Source organism: Gopherus flavomarginatus, chromosome 1 (assembly GCF_025201925.1).
Source record: "Gopherus flavomarginatus isolate rGopFla2 chromosome 1, rGopFla2.mat.asm, whole genome shotgun sequence".
NCBI lineage: Eukaryota > Metazoa > Chordata > Testudines > Testudinidae > Gopherus > Gopherus flavomarginatus.
This window is the reverse complement of record NC_066617.1, coordinates 370,593,637-370,615,328: the sequence shown is the minus strand read 5'-3', so window position 1 is coordinate 370,615,328 and position 21,692 is coordinate 370,593,637. Positions and strand designations below refer to the sequence as shown.

At 45.3% G+C, this 21,692-nt stretch overlaps 1 protein-coding gene and 1 long non-coding RNA gene across 2 annotated transcripts in view; both read right to left on the bottom strand.

The window, feature by feature from the left end:
- Positions 1–21,692, bottom strand: part of LOC127039912 (uncharacterized) — a 235,179-nt gene that overhangs the window by 37,224 nt on the left and 176,263 nt on the right. The window lies entirely within an intron of this gene.
- On the bottom strand, positions 13,151–14,119 carry LOC127037074 (olfactory receptor 51G2-like). The gene has a single exon (XM_050928592.1). It carries the CDS (start codon positions 14,084–14,086, stop codon positions 13,151–13,153), a length of 936 nt encoding a protein of 311 aa, XP_050784549.1. The 5' UTR covers positions 14,087–14,119.

Here is a 21,692-nt window from a genome sequence, read left to right as displayed (position 1 = left end):
ATCCCCATCACTGAGTCACCCCAACAGTCCAGCTGAGTCCTCTGCTGCTGCACAGAACATCTGCAAATGGAAACAGCTTGCAGCCTTTACACATCACTTTGCATTTTAAAGAGAGTGAAACCTGCAGAACCAGCCCTGCTGCAGGCTGTCTTGCTGGAATTGGGGCTTATCATCCCTGTTATTCACATGGCTACTTGTGATCTTGCTGAAATAAACTGAAATAGATTAACAGTATTAATATAGGAGCAGATTTCTCTGCAGCAGCCCCTTTTCCTGCATTACACACCCAGGGTGCTGATCACAGTACAGAGAATCCACAAGTCTCTGTACATGGAAATTTCCCTCAGCTCCTTCCAGGAGGGGAGCTCCCATCCTTTTCCCTGAAGAATGAAAAGGGGGGACTCAGGACCCAGGAATCCCCAAAGTTATGCCCTGATCTCAGTGATCCATTGGGAGCTAGGCCCACCCACACACAATCTCTGGGTCTCACCAACTACTCCAGGACCCTCACCAACTCGCTGGTAGCTCATTAGAGATGTGCTACCAGGGCTTATCACAATAGCCCACAGAGATTGGCAGATTGGTTGATGTAGCTGAAGGGCACAAATCATCAGCCATAGACTGGTAGGGAGGTGTGATAAACAGATAATAGGAGTTAATAGAACAGACGTACTTTATATCTCTTTTGCCTGTAAAGGGTTAACAAGTTCAGTGAGCCTGGCTGTCACCTGACCAGAGGACCAGTCAGGGGACAGAATACTTTCAAATCTTGAGGGAGGGAAGTTTTTGTGTGTCCTGTTAGAATTTGGTTGTTGTTTTCTCTGGGTTCTGAGAGTGACCAGACGTGCAACCAAGTTTCTCTCCAGACTCTTTGATACAGTCTCTTACATGTCCAGAATAGTAAGTACTAAGTAGATAAGGCGAGTTAGGCTTATGTTCGTTTTCTTTATTTGCAAATGTATATTTTGCTGGAAGGAGTTCAAATGTGTATTTTGCTGAAAGGATTTTAATTTGTACTTTTATACTTAGGCTGGGAGGGTATTCGCAGTGTCTATAACTGAAAGACCCTGTAACATATTCCATCTTAAATTTACAAAGATAAATTTTACTGTTTTTTCTTTCTTTAATTAAAAGCTTTTTCTTGTTTAATAATCCGACTGTTTTTTTATTCTGTTGAGACCTCAAGGGACTGGGTCTGGATCCACCAGGGAATCGGTGGGGAGAAAGGAGGGAAGGGGTAGAGAAAGGCTAATCTCTCTCCGTGTTAGGATTACTGTCTCTCTCAGGGAGAATCTGGGAGGGGGAGAGACAAGGAGGGGGGAAGGTGAAATTTCCTCTCTGTGTTAAGATTCAAGGAGTTTGAATCACAGTGATCTTCCAGGGTAACCCAGGGAGGGGAAGCCTGGGATAAGCAACGATGAGGAAAAGGATTTTCTTTCCTTGTGTTAAGATCCAGAGGGTCTGGGTCTTGGGGGTTCCCGGGCAAGGTTTTGGGGGGACCAGAATGTACCAGGCACTGGAATTCCTGGTTGGTGGCAGCGCTACTGGTCCTAAGCTGGTAATCAAGCTTAGAGGAATTCATGCTGGTACTCCATCTCTTGGACGCTAAGGTTCAGAGTGGGGAATTATATCATGACAGGAGGTTTTGACCTTTCCATATCCAGAGTGCAGCCAGAGACTCCACTAGTGCAGCCTTCATTTACCTTATGAGGGAGAAGCAGATGAAAAGTCCCAATTTCTCTTGGGGATCCAGGCAGCTGCAGCTGGGCAGTATCGTGGAAATTGAAATTTTACAGAAAAATGATCCATTTTCTATGAAAACACACCCCAGAGAATGGATAAAAAGGAAATATTTTAGTTTGGGTCTTACTTTTATGGGGGGTACGTGGTGGGGAGAAACCTCTCAGTTTTCCAGCCCTGGTCTAGCTTGAACCATGAGCCTCTGTGCCATTTCATGTGTGAAATGATGTTCTATTTCCATGAATACTCATACATTTGAAATTGAAATCTGTGTCCTGCCAACCCTCATCGTGTCTGAATAACAGCTCTGAGGTCACTATGTACTAGAGAGTGAGAGCTCAGGGAATGCCTGTTACCACTCCAGATACAGGCTGCAGACTGACAGAACAGAACCTGAGGAGAACCAGTCAGCTATTAACCCAGGGACAGAGGAGCTACTAGACTTTTGTTTGCTAACAAGCCACTGACTGAGGGCTGAGACACTGGGACCTTTCAGGTTCTGAAGAAATTCAGATGACAGATGCTACATTTTATGTCCCACTCTAGCCTGAGAAATCATCTCTGAAAGACGATCAGAGGGGAACGAGTGGGTTTACATGTGTGTGTCAAAGTACAAATGTGTAAATGTTATGCCAAAACTTTTCATTGTAATATCAATATTAAAAAGACAAAGTTTCATGACCTGCATGTGTCATAAACAGATAGCTAAGGGTTAATGTCTCTTTCACCTGAAGCACCTGACCAGAGGACCAATCAGGAAACAGGATTTTTTCAACTCTGGGTGGAGGGTTTTTTGTGTGTGAGTCTCTTGTTCTGGGTCTTCTGCCTGAATCTCTCTCAGCTATGAGGAGGATTTTTCTATTTCCTGCTTTCTAATCTTCTGTTTCCCAGTTGTAAGTACCAAAGATCAGATAGGGGATTTTTATGTTCTTTTGTATTTACATGTCTATAGTTGCTGGAGTGCTTTAAATTGTATTCTTTTTGAATAAGGCTGTTTATTCAATATTCTTTTAAGCAAATGACCCTGTATTTGTCACCTTAATACAGAGAGACCATTTTTATGTATTTTTCTTTCTTTTTATACAAAGCTTTCTTTTTAAGCCCTGTTGGAGTTTTTCTTTAGTGGGGAACTTCAGGGAAATTGAGTCTGAACTCACCAGGGAATTGGTGGGAGGAAGAAGTCAGAGGGAAATCTGTGTGTGTTAGATTTACTAGCCTGACTTTGCATTCCCTCTGGGTGAAGAGGGAAGTGCTCTTTGTTCCAGGACTGGAATTAGAGAGGGTGGACTCGCTCTGCTTAGATTCACGGAGGTTGCTTCTGTGTATCTCTCCAGGAGCACCTGGAGGGGGGGAGGAAGGGAAAAGGATTATTTCCCTTTGTTGTGAAACTCAAGGGATTTGGGTCTTGGGGTCCACAGGGAAGGTTTTTGTGGGGACCAGAGTGCCCCAAAACACTCTAATTTTTTGGGTGGTGGCAGCAGTACCAGGTCCAAGCTGGTAACTAAGCTTGGAGGTTTTCATGCTAACCCCCATATTTTGGACGCTAAGGTCCAAATCTGGGACTAGGTTATTGACATGGTGTGCAACGTAGTGGGAAAGATAGAATCCAGAAGCCAGTAGGAATATTATATTTTTCTTTTCACTGCTAGGGGCTTTTTAGCAGAGAGGGTTTGGTTTTCAAAAGGAACCAGAGAGAATTTTTTTTTCTGCTCTCTCTGGCAGTTGTGGCTTGCATATTAAGCAAGAAACCATTAAGCTGTGACAAACAGGTCTTTTGTCGGACAATAGCACTCCCATTAGCAGTCATATACCAGCACTATATACATGCAAATAAAGTGGTTTTTCTGGTTTACCTTACATTGAAAGAATTAGCTAAAGGAAGAAAGGGAAAAAGGCACTGTTGCTAGGCAGACCCCAGGAGGCAACAGAGCCTGCAGGTCAGAAGATAAACACCGGAGGGCACCCCAACACAAGAAAACAGGAACCATGCCTTCCAATACAAAATGGAGGCTGAAGAACAAATCAAAGGAGCTGAACACAGGCGACAACTGAAAAAAAGACAAAAAGAGGTGGAGCTGAAGGAAAAGGAAGAAAGCTTCAAAGTGGCAGCCTACAAAAGAGAACAAGCAGCCAAAGAGGCAGCACACAAAAGAAAACGAGAAGAAGAAGAGGTGGCCCACAGAAGGAAACAAAAAGAAGAAGAGGCGGCCCACCGCCGAGACATGGAAAAACAACAAAAAGAAAATGAAGAGAAGGAAAAACAGAGAAAACATGAACTGGACTTAGCGCAAGCTGGGCTGCATGCGCCAGCCAATCCTAACAACCCTTCGCCAATTATGGTTCCACAGCACAGGAAATTTCCCACCTACAAGGCAGGTGATGACACTGAGGCCTTCTTGGAAAATTTTGAAAGAGCCTGTCTTGGGTACAGCATACCTAAAGACCAGTACATGGTAGAATTGAGGCCACAGCTCAGTGGACCTTTAGCAGAGGTGGCAGCTGAAATGCCTAAGGAGAACATGAACGACTATAAACTTTTTCAAACCAAGGCCAGATACAGAATGGGGATAACCCCGGATCATGCCCTTCGGCGTTTCAGAACCCAAAAGTGGAAACCAGATGTGTTATTTCCCAAACACGCCTACTACGTTGGGAAAAATTATGAGGCCTGGACATCAGGACACAATGTTAAATCCTTGGAAGAACTGCACCTCCTCATACAAATGGAGCAGAGCCAGATGGATGGAAGTGGCAGAAAGCAAGAAAGCTACGGTCAAGGGGAACGAATACCCCAGGGGGCACAGCCGAAGACCCCACCTACAACCCAAGTAAAGCCACAGACACACTATTCCTCCACCTCACCAGTCTCCAGTAACTCACCTTGGCCCAGTGATCCATCAGATGGCAGATGCTTTAAGTGTAATGAACTGGGACATATCAAGGCCAACTGTCCAAAGAACGCCATCCGAGTGCAGTTCATTACACCACCATCACCCACAAGATCCCCAGGCCCAGATGCCTCTCAAATACCCTTGGAGCGAAGGGAAAATTTGAGAGTGGGTGGAAAGAAGGTTACTGCATGGAGAGACAATATTCTGGGTCCTTTCCCAAAAAAGACACCCAGAGGAAAGCAGTACGTACTGACTTTAGTGGACTTTGCTACCCTATGGCCGGAAGCAGTAGCTCTAGGCAACACCAGGGCTAACGCTGTGTGCCTGGCCCTAACAGACATTTTTGCCAGGGTAGGTTGGCCCTCCGACATCCTTACAGATTCAGGATCTAATTTCCTGGCAGGGACCATGGAAAAACTGTAGGAAACTCATGGGGTTAATCACTTGGTTGCCACCCCGTACCATCATCAAACCAATGGCCTGGTGGAAAGGTTTAATGGAACTTTGGGGGCCATGATACGTAAATTCATCAACGAATACTCCAATAATTGGGACCTAGTGTTGCAGCAGTTGCTGTTTGCCTACAGGGCTGTACCACATCCCGTTTAGGGTTTTCACCGTTTGAACTTGTGTATGGTCACGAGGTTAAGGGGCCATTACAGTTGGTGAAGCAGCAATGGGAGGGGTTTACGCCTTCTCCAGGAATTAACAGTCTGGACTTTGTAAGCAACCTACAAAGCACCCTCCGACACTCTTTAGTCCTTGCCAGAGAAAACCTAAAGGATGCTCAGGAAGAGCAAAAGGCCTGGTATGACAGACATGCCAGAAAACGTTCCTTCAAGGTAGGAGACCAGGTTATGGTCTTGAAGGCGCAACAGGCCCATAAAATGGAAGCATCATGGGAAGGGCCGTTCACGGTCCACGAGTGCCTGGGAACTGTGAACTACCTCATAGCATTTCCCAATTCCTCACTAAAGCCCAGAGTGTACCATGTTAATTCTCTCAAGCCTTTCTATTCCACAGACTTACAGGTTTGTCAGTTTACAGTCCAGGGAGATGATGCTGAGTGGCCTGACGGTGTCTGCTACGACGGGAAAAAAGACGGTGGCTTGGAAGTGGTGAACCTCTTAACCACCCTGGAACGTCTTCAGAGGCAACAAATCAAGGAGCTGTGCACTAGCTTCGCCCCATTGTTCTCAGCCACCCCAGGACGGACTGAATGGGCATACCACTCCATTGACACAGGTAATGCTCACCCAATCAGAACCCCACCCTACCGAGTGTCTCCTCATGCCCAAGCTGCTATAGAATGGGAGATCCAGAACATGCTACAGATGGGTATAATCCGCTCATCTTCCAGTGCATGGGCATCTCCACTAGTTCTGGTACCCAAACCAGATGGGGAAATATGCTTTTGCATGGACTACCGTAAGCTAAATGCGGTAACTTGTCCAGACAACTATCCAATGCCACGCATCGATGAGCTATTGGAGAAGTTGGGACGTGCCCAGTTCATCTCTACAATAGACTTAACCAAGGGGTACTGGCAAGTACCGCTAGATGAGCCTGCCAAGGAGAGATCAGCATTCGTCACCCATGCGGGGGTGTATGAATTTAGTGTCCTTCCTTTCGGCCTTCGAAATGCACCCGCCACCTTCCAGAGGCTGGTAGATGGTCTACTAGCAGGACTGGGAGAATATGCAGTTGCCTACCTCGATGATGTGGCCATTTTTTCAGACTCCTGGCCCGAACACCTACTACACCTGGAAAAGGTCTTTGAGTGCATCAGGCAGGCCAGACTAACTGTTAAGGCGAAAAAGTGTCAAATAGGCCAAAACAGAGTGACTTACCTGGGGCACCAGGTGGGTCGAGGAACCATAAACCCCCTACAGGCCAAGGTGGATGCTATCCAAAAGTGGCCTGTCCCAATGTCAAAGAAACAGGTCCAATCCTTCTTAGGCTTGGCCGGATACTACAGGCGATTTGTACCACACTACAGCCAAATCGCTGCTCCACGGACCGACCTGACCAAAAAGACCCAACCAAATGCAATTAAGTGGACTGATGAGTGTCAAAAGGCCTTTACCCAGGTTAAGGCGACGCTCATGTCTGACCCTGTGCTCAGGGCCCCGGATTTTGACAAGCCATTCCTAGTACCCACGGATGCATCTGAGCGTGGTATAGGAGCAGTTCTCATGCAGGAAGCAACGGATCACAACTTCCATCCTGTCATGTTTCTCAGCAAGAAACTGTCTGAGAGGGAAAGTCACTGGTCAGTCAGTGAAAAGGAATGCTACGCCATTGTGTACGCCCTGGAAAAGCTACGCCCATATGTTTGAGGACGGCAGTTCCAGCTACAAACTGACCATGCTGCACTAAAGTGGCTTCATACTGCCAAGGGGAACAACAACAAACTTCTTCGTTGGAGTTTAGCTCTCCAAGATTTTGATTTTGAAATTCAGCACATCTCAGGAGCTTCTATCAAAGTTGCTGATGCACTCTCCCGTGAGAGTTTCCCAGAATCCAGTAGTTAAAAAGTGTTCTTAAATTGTAGAAGTCTGTTAGTTATATACTTAGTGGTATATGTAAAGGTGCATGTGTTGTATTAATCTGTTTATTTTAAAGTTCTAGAAGGAAATCGCCGCCAGTGAGCTTCCCCACTGTGTGCAATTTGGGGGGCGTGTCATAAACAGATAGCTAAGGGTTAATGTCTCTTTCACCTGAAGCACCTGACCAGAGGACCAATCAGGAAACAGGATTTTTTCAACTCTGGGTGGAGGGTTTTTTGTGTGTGAGTCTTTTGTTCTGGGTCTTCTGCCTGAATCTCTCTCAGCTATGAGGAGGATTTTTCTATTTCCTGCTTTCTAATCTTCTGTTTCCCAGTTGTAAGTACCAAAGATCAGATAGGGGATTTTTATGTTCTTTTGTATTTACATGTCTATAGTTGCTAGAGTGCTTTAAATTGTATTCTTTTTGAATAAGGCTGTTTATTCAATATTCTTTTAAGCAAATGACCCTGTATTTGTCACCTTAATACAGAGAGACCATTTTTATGTATTTTTCTTTCTTTTTATATAAAGCTTTCTTTTTAAGCCCTGTTGGAGTTTTTCTTTAGTGGGGAACTTCAGGGAAGTTGAGTCTGTACTCACCAGGGAATTGGTGGGAGGAAGAAGTCAGAGGGAAATCTGTGTGTGTTAGATTTACTAGCCTGACTTTGCATTCCCTCTGGGTGAAGAGGGAAGTGCTCTTTGTTCCAGGACTGGAATTAGAGAGGGTGGACTCGCTCTGCTTAGATTCATGGAGGTTGCTTCTGTGTATCTCTCCAGGAGCACCTGGAGGGGGGGAGGAAGGGAAAAGGATTATTTCCCTTTGTTGTGAAACTCAAGGGATTTGGGTCTTGGGGTCCCCAGGGAAGGTTTTTGTGGGGACCAGAGTGCCCCAAAACACTCTAATTTTTTGGGTGGTGGCAGCAGTACCAGGTCCAAGCTGGTAACTAAGCTTGGAGGTTTTCATGCTAACCCCCATATTTTGGACGCTAAGGTCCAAATCTGGGACTAGGTTATTGACAGCATGTATATCAAAAACCAGCAGCCGAGTTGTTGGAATCTCTACAGGAAGGAGTAGTGATAACTTTACTGCATAAAGGCTTTTGCTTTAGAAAGTATTTCAGTAGTACTCCAAATAGTGTTTGCAATGGGTTTCTGCTATTAACTCTTCACTCAGTGAGCAGCTGTATGATACGGTCTCCCGGTAACTGACCAGTAGCTGTTTCTAACACTTATATTAAGAGTCATGTACAAAATCCCTCTGCAATAGCCGTGCAAGACTTTCCAAAAAGTCCTGACAGAGCAGAACCGCTGGTGAGTGTTCCAGTGAAGAGTGGAGCTGAGGTGCAGGAAAGGGGAGTGTAGTAATGGTTCTATTGTTGTGATGGGTTGGATCACAGAAACCCCTTGGGATGTGCCACCTGATGTGGCCCCGCCTGGCTTGAGCCAGACACGCTATGTCTGCTGCAAACCCAGACCCGGGTCTGAACAACGTCCCCCAAAAGCTTTAGGCTTAACTGAAAACAGCTTGAGAAGTGTTCTTGTCTCCAGTACTCAGATGCCCAGCTCGCAGTGGGAGGTCCTAATGGGATCCAAACCCCAAATAAATCCGTTTTACCCTGTATAAGGCTTACACAGGTAAACTCATAGATTGTCCGTCCTCTATAGCACTGGTAGAGAGATATGCTGTTTGCCCCCCCCCAGTGATTAATACATACTCTGGGTCATTTAATAAGTAAAAAGTGATTGTATCAAACACAGAAAGTAGAATTTAAGCGGTTCCAAGTAATAACAAACAGAACAAAGTGAATTACCAAGCAAAATAAAATAAAACATGCAAGTCTAAGCCTAGTACAGCAAGAAAGTGATTACAGATGAAATCTCACCCTCAAAGATGTTCCAATAAGTTTCTTTTACAGACTAATCTCCCTCTAGTCTGGGTCCAGCGATCCTCACCCCTGTGGTTACTGTTCTTTGTTCCAGTTTCTTTCAAGCATCCTTTGGGGTGGAGAGAAAGCTGAAGACAAAATGGAGGGGTCTCCACGGGACTTAAATAGACTTTCCTTTGTGGTTGGAGTCCCTCTCCTCTCTCCTATGCAGAATCCAGCAAGTCACATGTCCACGCATGACTCAGAACTTTACAGGTGGCGGCCATTGTTAACATGCTACCTTCAATGTCCCCAAGTAGACTTCTTCTTTGGATTGGAGTCTTCCAAGGGTCTATTGTCCATTACGTGTTTCTTGATTGGGCACTTAACTTGCAAATTCCTTGCTTAAGAATCTGACCAAATACTTTACTATGGCTACTTAAAATCAAACAAGTACACAGCCAATATTTATAACTTTGAATAAAAAAATTGTACATGTGTACAAATAGGATGGATAGATTCAGTAGATCATAACCTTTGCAGAGATATGTTACATGGCATGCCCAGTTATGTCATATATAAATTCATAAGCATATTTCCATAAAGCATTATAGGGTGCAACATCGGTTAAACATCTTGCAAGAACATCCTATCATATAAATAAATTGTAAACACAAGATATCTCAGTACTCCTCTCTCTTTGAAATGTGCTGTGAATGGTGAAGAACAAGCAAATGGCCTTATGTTAATTTATATAGCTAAGTAATGGTGATGGACGTCCTTCAAAGTCATCCTAATTACCTTCTGTTCCTTGAGGAATTTCAACTTGTCAAAAGACATGAAATTGGATAAACCATCCTTGGGTCCTGATTCTGTCATCTCAGATTTGCTTAGATTTCATCAGGGGAAGTTTGAGTTGCAAGACCGAGGTTCCAGTTATACTGGTACGCCCTGAATATGAGATTTGGACATTGTAATCTGACCTGTGAACTGAATTCTAAAGGAACTTTTTGAAACTATGAAGCTCACCATCTCTGCAATGAATCTACACATCAATGAATTGAACTCATGTCTGGATGTATAGAAATATTTTAATCATACTCTTCTGTTTTTTACTAAATTTTAGTTTAGTTAATGAGTGTCTGTCTGGTATCTCAGAAGAAAATCTGGCATCAGATAAGTCTCAGGGAAATGTTTCTCTGGAGAAAATTACTGTGGAGAACTGTAACAGTGAAGGAAATGTTCCTGTGTCTGTTCGGGGTAATGACTTGCCCATGAAGGGAGCTATCCCAATCTCCAAGCAATTGTCCTTGAACAGCCATGTGTGCTGGAACAGGGGAAAGGATATTCCAAGTTGTTTGCCTGTTAAACGGGAATGTTTCCCCAGCTCAAGGTCCTTTCAGCTGAGTGTGACTCCTTCATCTGGGAGAGGTTAAGCACAGTTCTCCTCACCTTTGTTCTAACAATAAAGAAAATAACATTGATAACAACATTTCCCTACCCCTGAATTCAGTACGACGGTGATTTGTAACCCAGCACAAGCCAAAGTAGATCACTTTGAGGAACACCACTACCTGCAAAGTATCTAGGAAGACTAGGTGTGTTCATGTGAATATCGTTTGCTTCTGAAGTCTCTTCCACTCCCAGCTAGCTGTCAGGGGAACTCATTTAGCCCCTGCTTACAAAGGCTTATGCACCGAACAATATGCCAGGGTCATGTACCATAGAAGAGGACTTGACTCATTGACTTAGGTGGTCGCTTCCAGGCCTATTTGCCCATTTTGCATCACATCTGGAGCTTATGTGGAGTTGCTTACCAACTCTGACCCTGCTGTGCACCCTGGATGATTGATTTGCCCATCCATAGATTCGGGAGAAAGCATGTTACAGCATTCTCATCTGGAAAAGGAATTGTTCTTGGGCTCCTCTTTGGTGATCTCACAGCAGTTGAATTATTAGGGTTCCTGGTAATCTCTGCATGCTGAGCTGCCAGATGTCCCATCTCCAGCCACTAGTTCCAGATAGAAAGGATGGTTCAGGGCTTAAAGTGCTGTCCTGGGACTCAGAAGAACTGGCTTCAGTTCCAGGCTCTTCCACAGACTTCTTCTGTGACTTTGGCAACTCACTTAATCCCTCTGTGCCTCAACAATATCTCTTTTAATATGGCTCAATTTAAAGGTTACATCTGGGAACAAGGGATGCAGGCCATCCTTGCCAAACGGGGGACCCAATCTTGGGAAGCAGTGACTCTGAAAAAGACTTGCAGCTCAGTGGTGTGCTATGGCTGAAAAACCCAGTGTAAATCAGGAAGTATAAGCAGGGGAATCTCGAGTAGGAGCAGAGATGATATTTTACGTGGGTATTTGGCACAACTGGGGGCACTGCTGGAATATTGTGTCCTGTTCTATTGCCTACAGTTGGAGGAAGATGTGGATAAATTGAGGAGGAGTCAGAGAACAACCAAGAGAATGATGAAGGGATTAGAAAACCTGCTTGAGAGTGATCCACTGAAGAAGTTCAATTTATTTAGTTTAACAGAAAGAGGTGTTATTGTTAAGGGGTGACGGGACCAAAGTACCTACATGAGGAACAAACATTTAACAATGGTTTCTTCAGTCTAGCAGAGAAATTTATAGCATGATCCAATGGCTGGAAGATGAATCTAGAGACATTCAGAAAGGATGTGGTTTTTTTTTAAGAATGAGGGTAATTAACCATGGAAAGAATTTATCAAGGGCTGTGGTTGATTCTCCATCACTGACAACTGTTAAATCAAGGCAGGAGGTTGTTCCAATAGTTCTCCTCTAGGAGTTATTTCAGAGGAGGTCTCTGGCCAATGCTCCACAGGCAGGCAGACTAGGTGATCACAGTGGTTCCTTCTGCTCTTGGAATCTTCCCAGTGGTGTTAATAACATTGCCCTGCAGCAAGGGGTGTACTACTGATAAATATGTCAAAGATCAAGAGGTCCTCAGATGCTACAATAATCTGGGCCATAGATAAGTGTCTCTCATACCCACTAGTCCCATCCTCCCCCAGTGACCTCCTTGCAGGGTCTGCAATGATTCAGGGATGCTGCATCCCCTGCTCTTCATTTTCCCCTTAGACCCTCACTCTGTTGTTCCTCTTCTTCTCCTGAGACCCTTCCCACTGTTCCTTCTCTTCACCTCAAGCGTGGTCCCCAGCCTAGGTGGAGCTGGATAGTGGTAAGAACTGGCCAGGGAGCCCAGGCCACCATTGGGAGCTCCAGACTCTTCACTTTCAATTGTGGTGTATCTTGGTGGGTGGGAAGACTGGCTGGGGGCTGTTCTTGGGTCCCTTGATACTCCTTCCCAGGGAAGGTGGAACATCAGGGCTGTCTGGCCAGCTTTTACCATAGCAAGGCTCCAGCTTCCAGCCTGGGCAGGGTCGGGGATATGGGGGAAGTGGAGGAGCAGAGGGTGGTGCCTCAAGGGGAAGAATGACCTCCCAGGGCTCCTGCATTAATCATGTTTCTGGCATGAATCAGTCACAAGCACCTTTCTGAGGGCATCGGGGAAGGGTGGATGTCCGTGGTCCTTGAATAGCCTCTGACCACACATGGCGCCACGCTCATGGATCACCCAGTGCCCAGACTGCTCAGGAAGGGCCAGGACTGCGACTGCAGGACAGCTTTGATCATGGCTCTGCAGCTTTTTTCATGGCATGTAGATTTTTAACCAGAGTCAGGAAAGTAACAGACCAGGTCTAATGGGAAACAATAGCCACATCCATTCTCTTTATTAACTGCATCAACAGGAATTCTGAAGTCAGAGCAGCCAAGGATACGGCTTTTTATGGGCCAACATCCCACCAGTCCCCTGTCTCTCCAGAAACACAAGAACTTTCTTCATGTCACTGCCTCCGTTGGTCTCCTTCCCCCATTGCACTGTCCTCCCTCACCAGCGGGTCAGGACATCCATCTCCTATTGTGCCAGGGCCTAGAACTCATCTGAACCTCTATACAAAGTGGAGATAAGTAGCTCATAGCATCTCAGACGGAACGGTCTAGGATGGAATAGGTGGCTGTGGTCCGTGTTTTTTGTCGCTTAAGTCACCAGTGCCATAGCCAGGTGATGAACTGACCTGTCACTTGAGGAACATCCTGATTATCCTCACACGAAGGTATTTGCTTTTCACACTGTACACGATTGGATTCATCAGAGGCGGGACCAGCAGGCATACATATCCCAGGAAATTCTGAAGCGAGTGAGAAGAGCTATTCCCGAATCTGTGTATCACAGTCAAGCCAAGCATTGGTGTGTAGAAAAGTAATACAGCACTGAGGTGAGTGACACAAGTGTTCAGGGCCCTGAAGGACTCCATATGGGATGTGATGCTTAGCACTGTTCTGAGGATTATCACATAAGAGAGGCAGATGAGCAACGAGTCTAACCCCACTGTTAAGAGTGCAATAGACAAGCCATAGATTCTGTTGACTGTGATATCTGAGCAAGCTAAATTCATGATCTCTTGGTGCACACAGTAGGAATGGGAGAGGACATTAGCTTGACAGAATTGGAACCGTTTCAGGAGAAAGGGGAGTGGAAATATTAGGGCCACTGCCTTTAGCACACACACCAGTCCCATCTTGGCTATTTTTGGGAGGGTTAAGATGGACGCATATCTTAAAGGATTGCAGATCGCGACAAAGCGGTCAAAGGCCATCAACAAGAGCACGGAGGATTCAATGTATGAAAGCGAGTGGATGAAAAACAGCTGAGCAAAACAGGCATTGAGGCTGATCTCCCTAGATTTAAACAAGAATATACCCAGTACCGTTGGCATGGTGGTTACCGATAAGCCAAGGTCTGTGACAGCCAACATGGAAAGAAAAATGTACATGGGCTCATGGAGGCTTGGATCTGTTTTTATAATGAACAGAATGACTGAATTTCCTACTATCGAAATTAGATACACTAAGCAGAAAGGGATAGAGATCCAGAGATGAACGTCTTCCAGCCCAGGTATTCCGGTGAGATGTAACACTGCAGAGTTGGATTTGGTGTCATTGATAGCTGACATAATGTACTGGGCAGGTCCCAGGAGTTTTCAACTTTCCTTCCTGAAAGGAAAAAGTACAGGAAACTGGATTATATTTAACAAGACATCTTTCTGCTCTCAGTGCAAGTTTAGAGACTCCGAGGATCTCAAGGAAGATCATCAAAAACACAGTTTTGGATTTACACCACTGATGTGAAGATAGGCACTGCCAGACTGGGTAAGACTTGTGTTCCTTCTAGCCCGGTAGCCAGTTTCCGAAGCTGGAGAGAAAGATGGAAGAAGCCCTTCAATAGGCAGCTATGAGATAACCTGCTTCCAGGGAGAGTTTCCTCCTGACACCCAGCACTTACACATATTTTGTGGTATAAATAATGAAGACTTAGCACTCTTCCATTACTTTATTAAGAACAATCCTCACTAATGTAATTAGATTTTCTGGTAACCCATATAAACATCCAGTTCGTCTACACCAGCGACACCATCACAGGACCTAACCAGATCAGCCACAACATCACCGGTTCATTCACCTGCACATCCACCAATGTAATATACACCATCATGTGCCAGCAATGCCCCTCTGCTATGTACATCGGCCAAACTGGACAATCCTTACGGAACATGATGAATGGACACAAGTCAGATAATAGGAATGGCAATATACAAAAACCTGTAGGAGAACATTTCAATCTCCCTAGCCACACAGTTGCAGATTTAAAAGAAGCCATCCTGCAGCAAAAAAAAAAATTCAGGACCAGAGTCCAAAGAGAAACTGCTGAGCTTCAGTTCATCTGCAAATTTGACACCATCAGCTCAGGATTAAACAAAGACCATAAATGTCTAGCCAACTACAAAAGCAGTTTCTCCTCCGATGGTGTTCATACCTCAACTGCTAGAAGAGGGCCTCATCCTCCCTGATTGAACTAACCTCGTTATTTCCAGACTGATTCTTGCCTGCATATATATACCTGCCCCTGGAAATTTCCACTACATGCATCCGACGGAGTGAGTATTCTCCCACGAAAGCTCATGCTCCAAAACGTCTGTTAGTCTATAAGGTGCCACAGGACTCTGTCGCTTTTTACAGTTCCAGACTAACATGGCGACCCCTCTGATATTATGTCTATACTAGCATAAAGTCTTTTGTCATACCAAGGTTTTTTTCGGAAGAGTTAAAGGAATTAATTTACCAATTCAAAGCTAATAAATGCCCATAACACAAAGTCACATAATGTTGTACCAGGAAAGGAAAATATCTTTACAGGTACTCAGCAACATTAAAAAAACATCCTCAGAGGAAAATCGACTCGCAACACCAGGTAGCTGACGGAATTGTTCTGCCTCTGCACCTCAGCTCTATGCTGAAACACAGCCAAGTGTTCTCTCTTGACTTGTCTTGTACAGGGATTGCAGAGGGATTTTGTTCATGACCCTGAATGTAAGTGTTAGAAACAGCTGCTCCTCAGTTACCTAATGACAGTATCATACAACTGTTCACTGAGCGAAGAGTTAATAGCACAAACCCATTGCAAATACTATTTGGAGTACTATTGAAATACTTTCTAAAGCAAAAACCTTTATGCAGTAAAGTTACCACTGCTGCTTCCTGTAGAGATTCCAACAACTCTGCTGCTGGTTTTTGATATACATACAGGTCATGAAACTTTTTCTTTTTAATATTGATATTACAATGAAAAGTTTTGGCATAACATTTACACATTTGTACTTTGACACACACATGTAAATCCACTCGTTCCCCTCTGATCATCTTTCAGAGATGACTTCTCAGGTTAGAGTGGGAAGTAAAATGTAGCATCTCTCCTCTGGATTTCTTGAGAACCTGAAAGATCCCAGAGTCTCAGCCCTCAGTCAGTGGCTTGTGAGCAAACAAAAGTCTAGTAGCTCCTCTGTCCCTGGGTTAACAGCTGACTGGTTCTCCTCAGGTTCTGTTCTGTCAGTCTGTAGCCTGTACCCGGAGTGGTAATGGGCATTAGGATCAGTATATAAACTCTACATTCCCTGAGCTCTCACTCTCTAGTACATAGTAACCCCAGCTCCTGTTACTCAGGCACGATGAGGGTTTGCAGGAAGTAGATTTCAAAGTCAAATGTATGAGTATTCATGGAAATGGAACTTCATTTCCCATATGAAAGTCAGCCAGTCAATCTCTCTCCCCTTCCCCCTCTTCCCTGTATTAATAAAATCCGCAGCACCCAGGAGTGGTGCTGTGACTGCCACGGAGCTGAGCTGCCATAATGAATGTGTGTGATAACCCCAGTTCTGGGGATGTTTGCTGTATAGTTATATTGGGTTAACTCTTGGGATGTTTATGTTTTGGCTACATTAGGTGAAACCAGTATGGCTCTTCCTATTTTAATAGCAGGCTGCTGGAAAACAAGCAGGAGGGGAAGTAATAGCTCAAGGAAAGCCATCACTCAGGATGTACTTAAGGGAGATTGAGAGACCACACTGGAGCTACAAGCAGGGAATTCCCTGTTCCTGGGCTCCAGCCATGTTACACAGCTTGTTTTGCCAGCGCTGGGAGTCTGTCCAGAGCTGGGCAGCTGTTGCTGAGGCACTCTTCAGTCTGACACGCACAGACACCGCTGGGGAAGGCTCAGGACCCTTGGCCTGCCTGGGTCCCTGTCAGATTGGGAGGGCTTGGGGTCAGAGATGTGTACAGACTGTTGTTTGAAAACCCTCTTATTCTCCCATGTTACACGTTCTTCCTGCTGTTTGGTTAAACATTATTTTGGCTCAAGAAGGCTGGTCACTTGTCTCAACACATGCTCACTGGCACCTGCAGGGCAATCACAGTGCAGTAGCCCAGGGCCCAGTCTGAGGGTAGGAGCATCACAGGATTCCACCCCATGAGAGGGAAGGCTACGAGGCCTGATATGTTGCACTCAGAGACCAGAGAGGGGGCAGAGATGCCAGTAGCCCTGTAACTCTGAGGGGTATCTACAGGGCAGAAACGTTGGAGCCCTCAGCTAGTCAGGAAACAGACATATGCCCTATTGGACCTGTTACCACAGTGCAGCTGTGAATTCCTGAGTTCACAACCAAGATAGAGAACCAAACCTTTGAAAATGAATTTTCTGATTAAATTTCCAGGAGCAACTAAACATGAGATGACTTGGAAACTAGCCTCTGATATTCCGTGGGGTCTCCTCTCACTCAGCCCCTGGCAGGATCGGCCTAGAGCACACAGCACCTCTAGAAATGGGACCCACTGAGAAATCCTGACTCAGTTAATAGGGGTTTAAACACTCCGAGCTCGCTCTGAATGTCAGATTTGTGTGTAGCTTGAATATCCCAACATGGAGAACAGGGAGATGTGGGGGAGGGGTTCCCAAACCACCTCGTGCTCCTTGCCCTGCAGCACCATCACTGAGTCATCCCGACAGCCCACATCAGTCCCTTCTTGCACTACAGAACATCTGCAAATGGAAACAGCTTGCAGTCTTTACCCTTCACTTTACATTGTAAAGATACCAAAACCTGCCAACGTACCCAAATCCTGCTAGAAGAGGAGCCGCTGACACCAGAGGTCTTCACACTGAAGGACGAGGAGTCATCCAAGAGGTTACATGGGCAGTGGGCAGTATCTGTTCAGACAGAAAAGCAACTGTCTATATGAAGCATGCCTGCACATTTCCTTGGGGGCCACTTGTCCATCAGGGAACCTCTGCAAATTAGCGTTCTTTGTTCCAGCTTTAACTCTGATCAGAGCCAAAGGCAAACTGCAGGAGACCAAATCACAGGGGACATTTGGTGATGCTACATAACTGGACTGCAGTGCCAGCCCTGCGGCATTCTTTATTCCTGGAATCCAGGCTTGTCATTGCTGTTCATATGGTTCTGATTAATCACATGGCTACCTCGGGGGTGGCAGAATGTTGGTGATGATGCTTTCAAAACTGTGATCTTGCTGATATAAAATGAAATAGAATAATAATGATAATAATATAGGACCAGATTTCTCCCCGACTGTGCCCTGTCCTGCACTACAAGCCCAGGGTGCAGGCCAGGGAAGGGAGAGTCCACAAGGCTCCATACAAGAAAATTTCCCTCGGATCACTCTGGCGGGGAGGTCTTTTCCCTTCTCCATGAAGAATGAAAAGAGGGATCCAGAGATCACCAAAGTTATGCACAGGTCTCAGAGATCCACTGGTAGCTCGGCCCACCCACCCAGAATCTCTGAGCCTCAATAATTACTCTAGGATGCTCCCTGGCTTCCTGCTAGCATAGGTTCATCAGAGATGTGCTACCAGGGCCTGTCACAGTAGCCACTTCCTGCAGGATCTGCTGAAGGGGCCTTGTACAGGATGGGGGTGGGGATGCACAGAGATAGAAAGGCTGTCTGTCTGTGTAATGGCCTTCTCTTACTGTGACAGTCTGAGGCTTGGTTCTTCAGCTAAGCAGCGGAGGCAGCCATAAGCTGGGAAGTGTATGGTCACATCCTCACATTCCAATCTAGTCACATTGAAATAAGATGCTGTTGGGCTATTAGGAATACAATCCTGCTCTGATCTTCCTACCACCTCCAGAGAAAGGGTAGAGCCTAAAAGATATAAAAGGAAACTTAGTTTGATACCATCCTGTCTGGCAAGAACTCACTTATCAATAGACACAGCTGGAAAACCCTTATGTTTATATAGATGCAGTTGTAAAATCCTCACTTCTGTATTGTTTCATATGTTTATTTGCATGGTCTCTGTCTGGTTCTGTGATTGTTTCTGTCTGCTGTATAATTAATTTTGTTGGGTGTAAACCAATTAAGGTGCTGGGATATAATTGGTTAAATAACCATGTTACAATATGTTAGGATTGGTTAGTTAAATTTCAGTAAAATGATTGGTTATGGTATAGCTAAGCAAAACTCAGGTTTTACTATATAGTCTGCAGTCAATCAGGAAGCTGGGTGGGAATTGGGATCATGTTTTGCTAAAGGGGGAAATGGGAACAGGGGATGGGAACAGAAACAAGGAGACAGGCAAGGCTCTGTGGTGTCAGAGCTGGGAAGGGGGACACTAAGAAACTGGAATCATGCTTGTTGGAAGTTCACCCCAATAAACATTGAATTGTTTGCGCCTTCGAACTTCGGGTATTGTTGCTCTCTGTTCACACGAGAAGGAGCAGGGAAGTGAGAGGGTGAAGGAATAAGCCCCCTAACAAATACCCCAGCCCTAGACTGGGCAGGAGATTTTGACCTTCCCATTCCCACAGTGCAGCCATAGACTCAGTCAGTGCACCTTTCATTTAAGTAACAAGGAAGCTGCTAAAAAAGGGACTGTCTCTGCCAAAATGGGACATATGGTCACCCTACTCTTGATAAGTATCAGAGGGTAGCCGTGTTAGTCTGGATCTGTAAAAGCAGCAAAGAATCCTGTGGCACCTTATAGACTAACAGACGTTTTGGAGCATGAGCTTTCGTGGGTGAATACCCACTTCCTTAGATGCATGTAATGGAAATATCCAGGGGCAGGTATATATATGTGTGCTAGCAAGCAAGCTAGAGATAAGGAGGTCAGTTCAATCAGGGAGGATGAGGCCCTGTTCTAGCAGTTGAGGTGTGAAAACCAAGGGAGAAGAAACTGGTTCTGTAATTGGCAAGCCATTCACAGTCTTTGTTCAATCCTGAGCTGATGGTGTCAAATTTGCAGATGAACTGAAGTTCAGCAGTTTCTCTTTGAAGTCTGGTCCTGAAGTTTTTTGCTGCAGGATGGCCACCTTAAGGTCTGCTATAGTGTGGCCAGGGAGGTTGAAGTGCTCTCCTACAGGTTTTTGTATATTGCCATTCCTAATGTCTGACTTGTGTCCATTTATCCTTTTCCGTAGAGACTGTCCAGTTTGGCCGATGTACATAGCAGAGGGGCATTGCTGGCATATGATGGCGTATATTACATTGGTGGATGTGCAGGTTTTCACACCTCAACTGCTAGAACAGGACCTCATCTTCCCTGATTGAACTGACCTCGTTATCTCTAGCTTGCTTGCTAGCACACATATGTATACCTGCCCCTGGATATTTCCATTACATGCATCTGAGGAAGTGGGTATTCACCCACGAAAGCTCATGCTCCAAAACGTCTGTTAGTCTATAAGGTGCCTACTCTTGATATCTGCTAGGGTGGCTACACGAGCTCTATTTAAAAGGGATCCTCTGGAAAAGGCTTGTCTGCAGAAGCCCATCACCCAGAGAAACAATTTAAGAACAGAAGAATGGCCATATTGATTCAGACCAATGGCCCATCTAGCCCAGTGTCCTGTTTTCTGCCTGTGGTCAGTGCAGATGCTTCAGAGGGAATTATCAGAAAAGCACAATATCATGTCCTCAATCCTATGTCATCTGTACCCATCTTCTGACATTCAGAGTTTTAAAGACATCCAGAGAATGTAGTTAAGTCTGTGACAATCCTGGCTAATAGCCACTGGTGTACCTGTCCTCCATGAATTTACTAGGGTTGCTTTTGACTGCTGTTGCATACTGAGTGTATGTTTTCAGAGAACGATCCACAATGCTGCCAATACCTCTTTCTTGAGTGGTAGCAGCTAATTTAGACTCCATCATTGTATGTGTATAGTTGAGATTATGTTTTCCATTGTGCATTACTTTGCACTTATCAACCCTGAATTTCATCTGTCATTTTGTTCCCAGTCACCTAGTTTTGTGAGATCTGTTTGTAACACCTCTTAATTTATTTTACACTTAAATATTGTGACAAAGTTCCTCCTGTACCTTAATGGGTCCTGCGCTTATTGGCAGATTTGCTCACCTCAGTGACTTCCCCACAGTCTGGGTCAACTTCTCCTGTGTCTGATCAGGAGTTGGGAGGTTTGGGGGGAAGCCAGGCCCACCCTCTACTCTGGGTTCCAGCCCAGGGCCCTGTGGATTGCAGCTGTCTATAGTGCCTCCTGTAACAGCTGCATGACAGCTACAACCCCCTGGGCTACTTCCCCATGGCCTCCTCCAAACACCTTCTTTATGATCACTACAGGACCTTTCTCCTGGTGTCTGATAACGCTTGTACTCCTTAGTTCTCCAGCAGCACACCCTCTCACTCTCAGCTCCTTGCGCCTCTAGCTCCCAGCTCCTCACACGTATTTCCTCTCCTCTGGCTCCCCCAGGCCTGACTGGAGTGAGCTCCTTTTTAAACCTAGGTGCCCTGATTAGTCTGCCTAGATTGGCTGCAGGTGTTCTAATCAGCCTGTCTGCCCTAATTGGTTCTAGCAATTTCCTGATTACTCTAGTGCAGCCCCTGCTCTTGTCACTCAGGGAGCAGAAAACTACTCATCCAGTGACCAGCATATTTGCCCTCTACCAGACTCCTGTACCCCATTGCTTTGAGTCTGACACAATATATATACTGGGTCTTGTCTACACATTTTGCCACATCAGAATTTGCCCCTTTTTCCAGACAATTATGAATATGTTGAATAGCACTGGTCTCACTACAGATCCCAGGAGGACCCCGCAATTTACTTCTCTCCCTTCTGAGAACTGACCATTTATTGCTTCCCTTTATTTCCTATCTTTTAACCAGCTACTAATCCAGGATAGAACCTACCTCGTTCTCCCAGGACTGCTTATTTTGCTTAAGAGCTTTTGGTGGGGACCTTCTCAATG

What these genes read in the sequence shown, in the direction of transcription:
- LOC127037074 (XM_050928592.1), bottom strand. Translation starts at nt 14,086, where the DNA reads ATGTCAGCTATCAATGACACCAAATCCAACTCTGCAGTGTTACATCTC.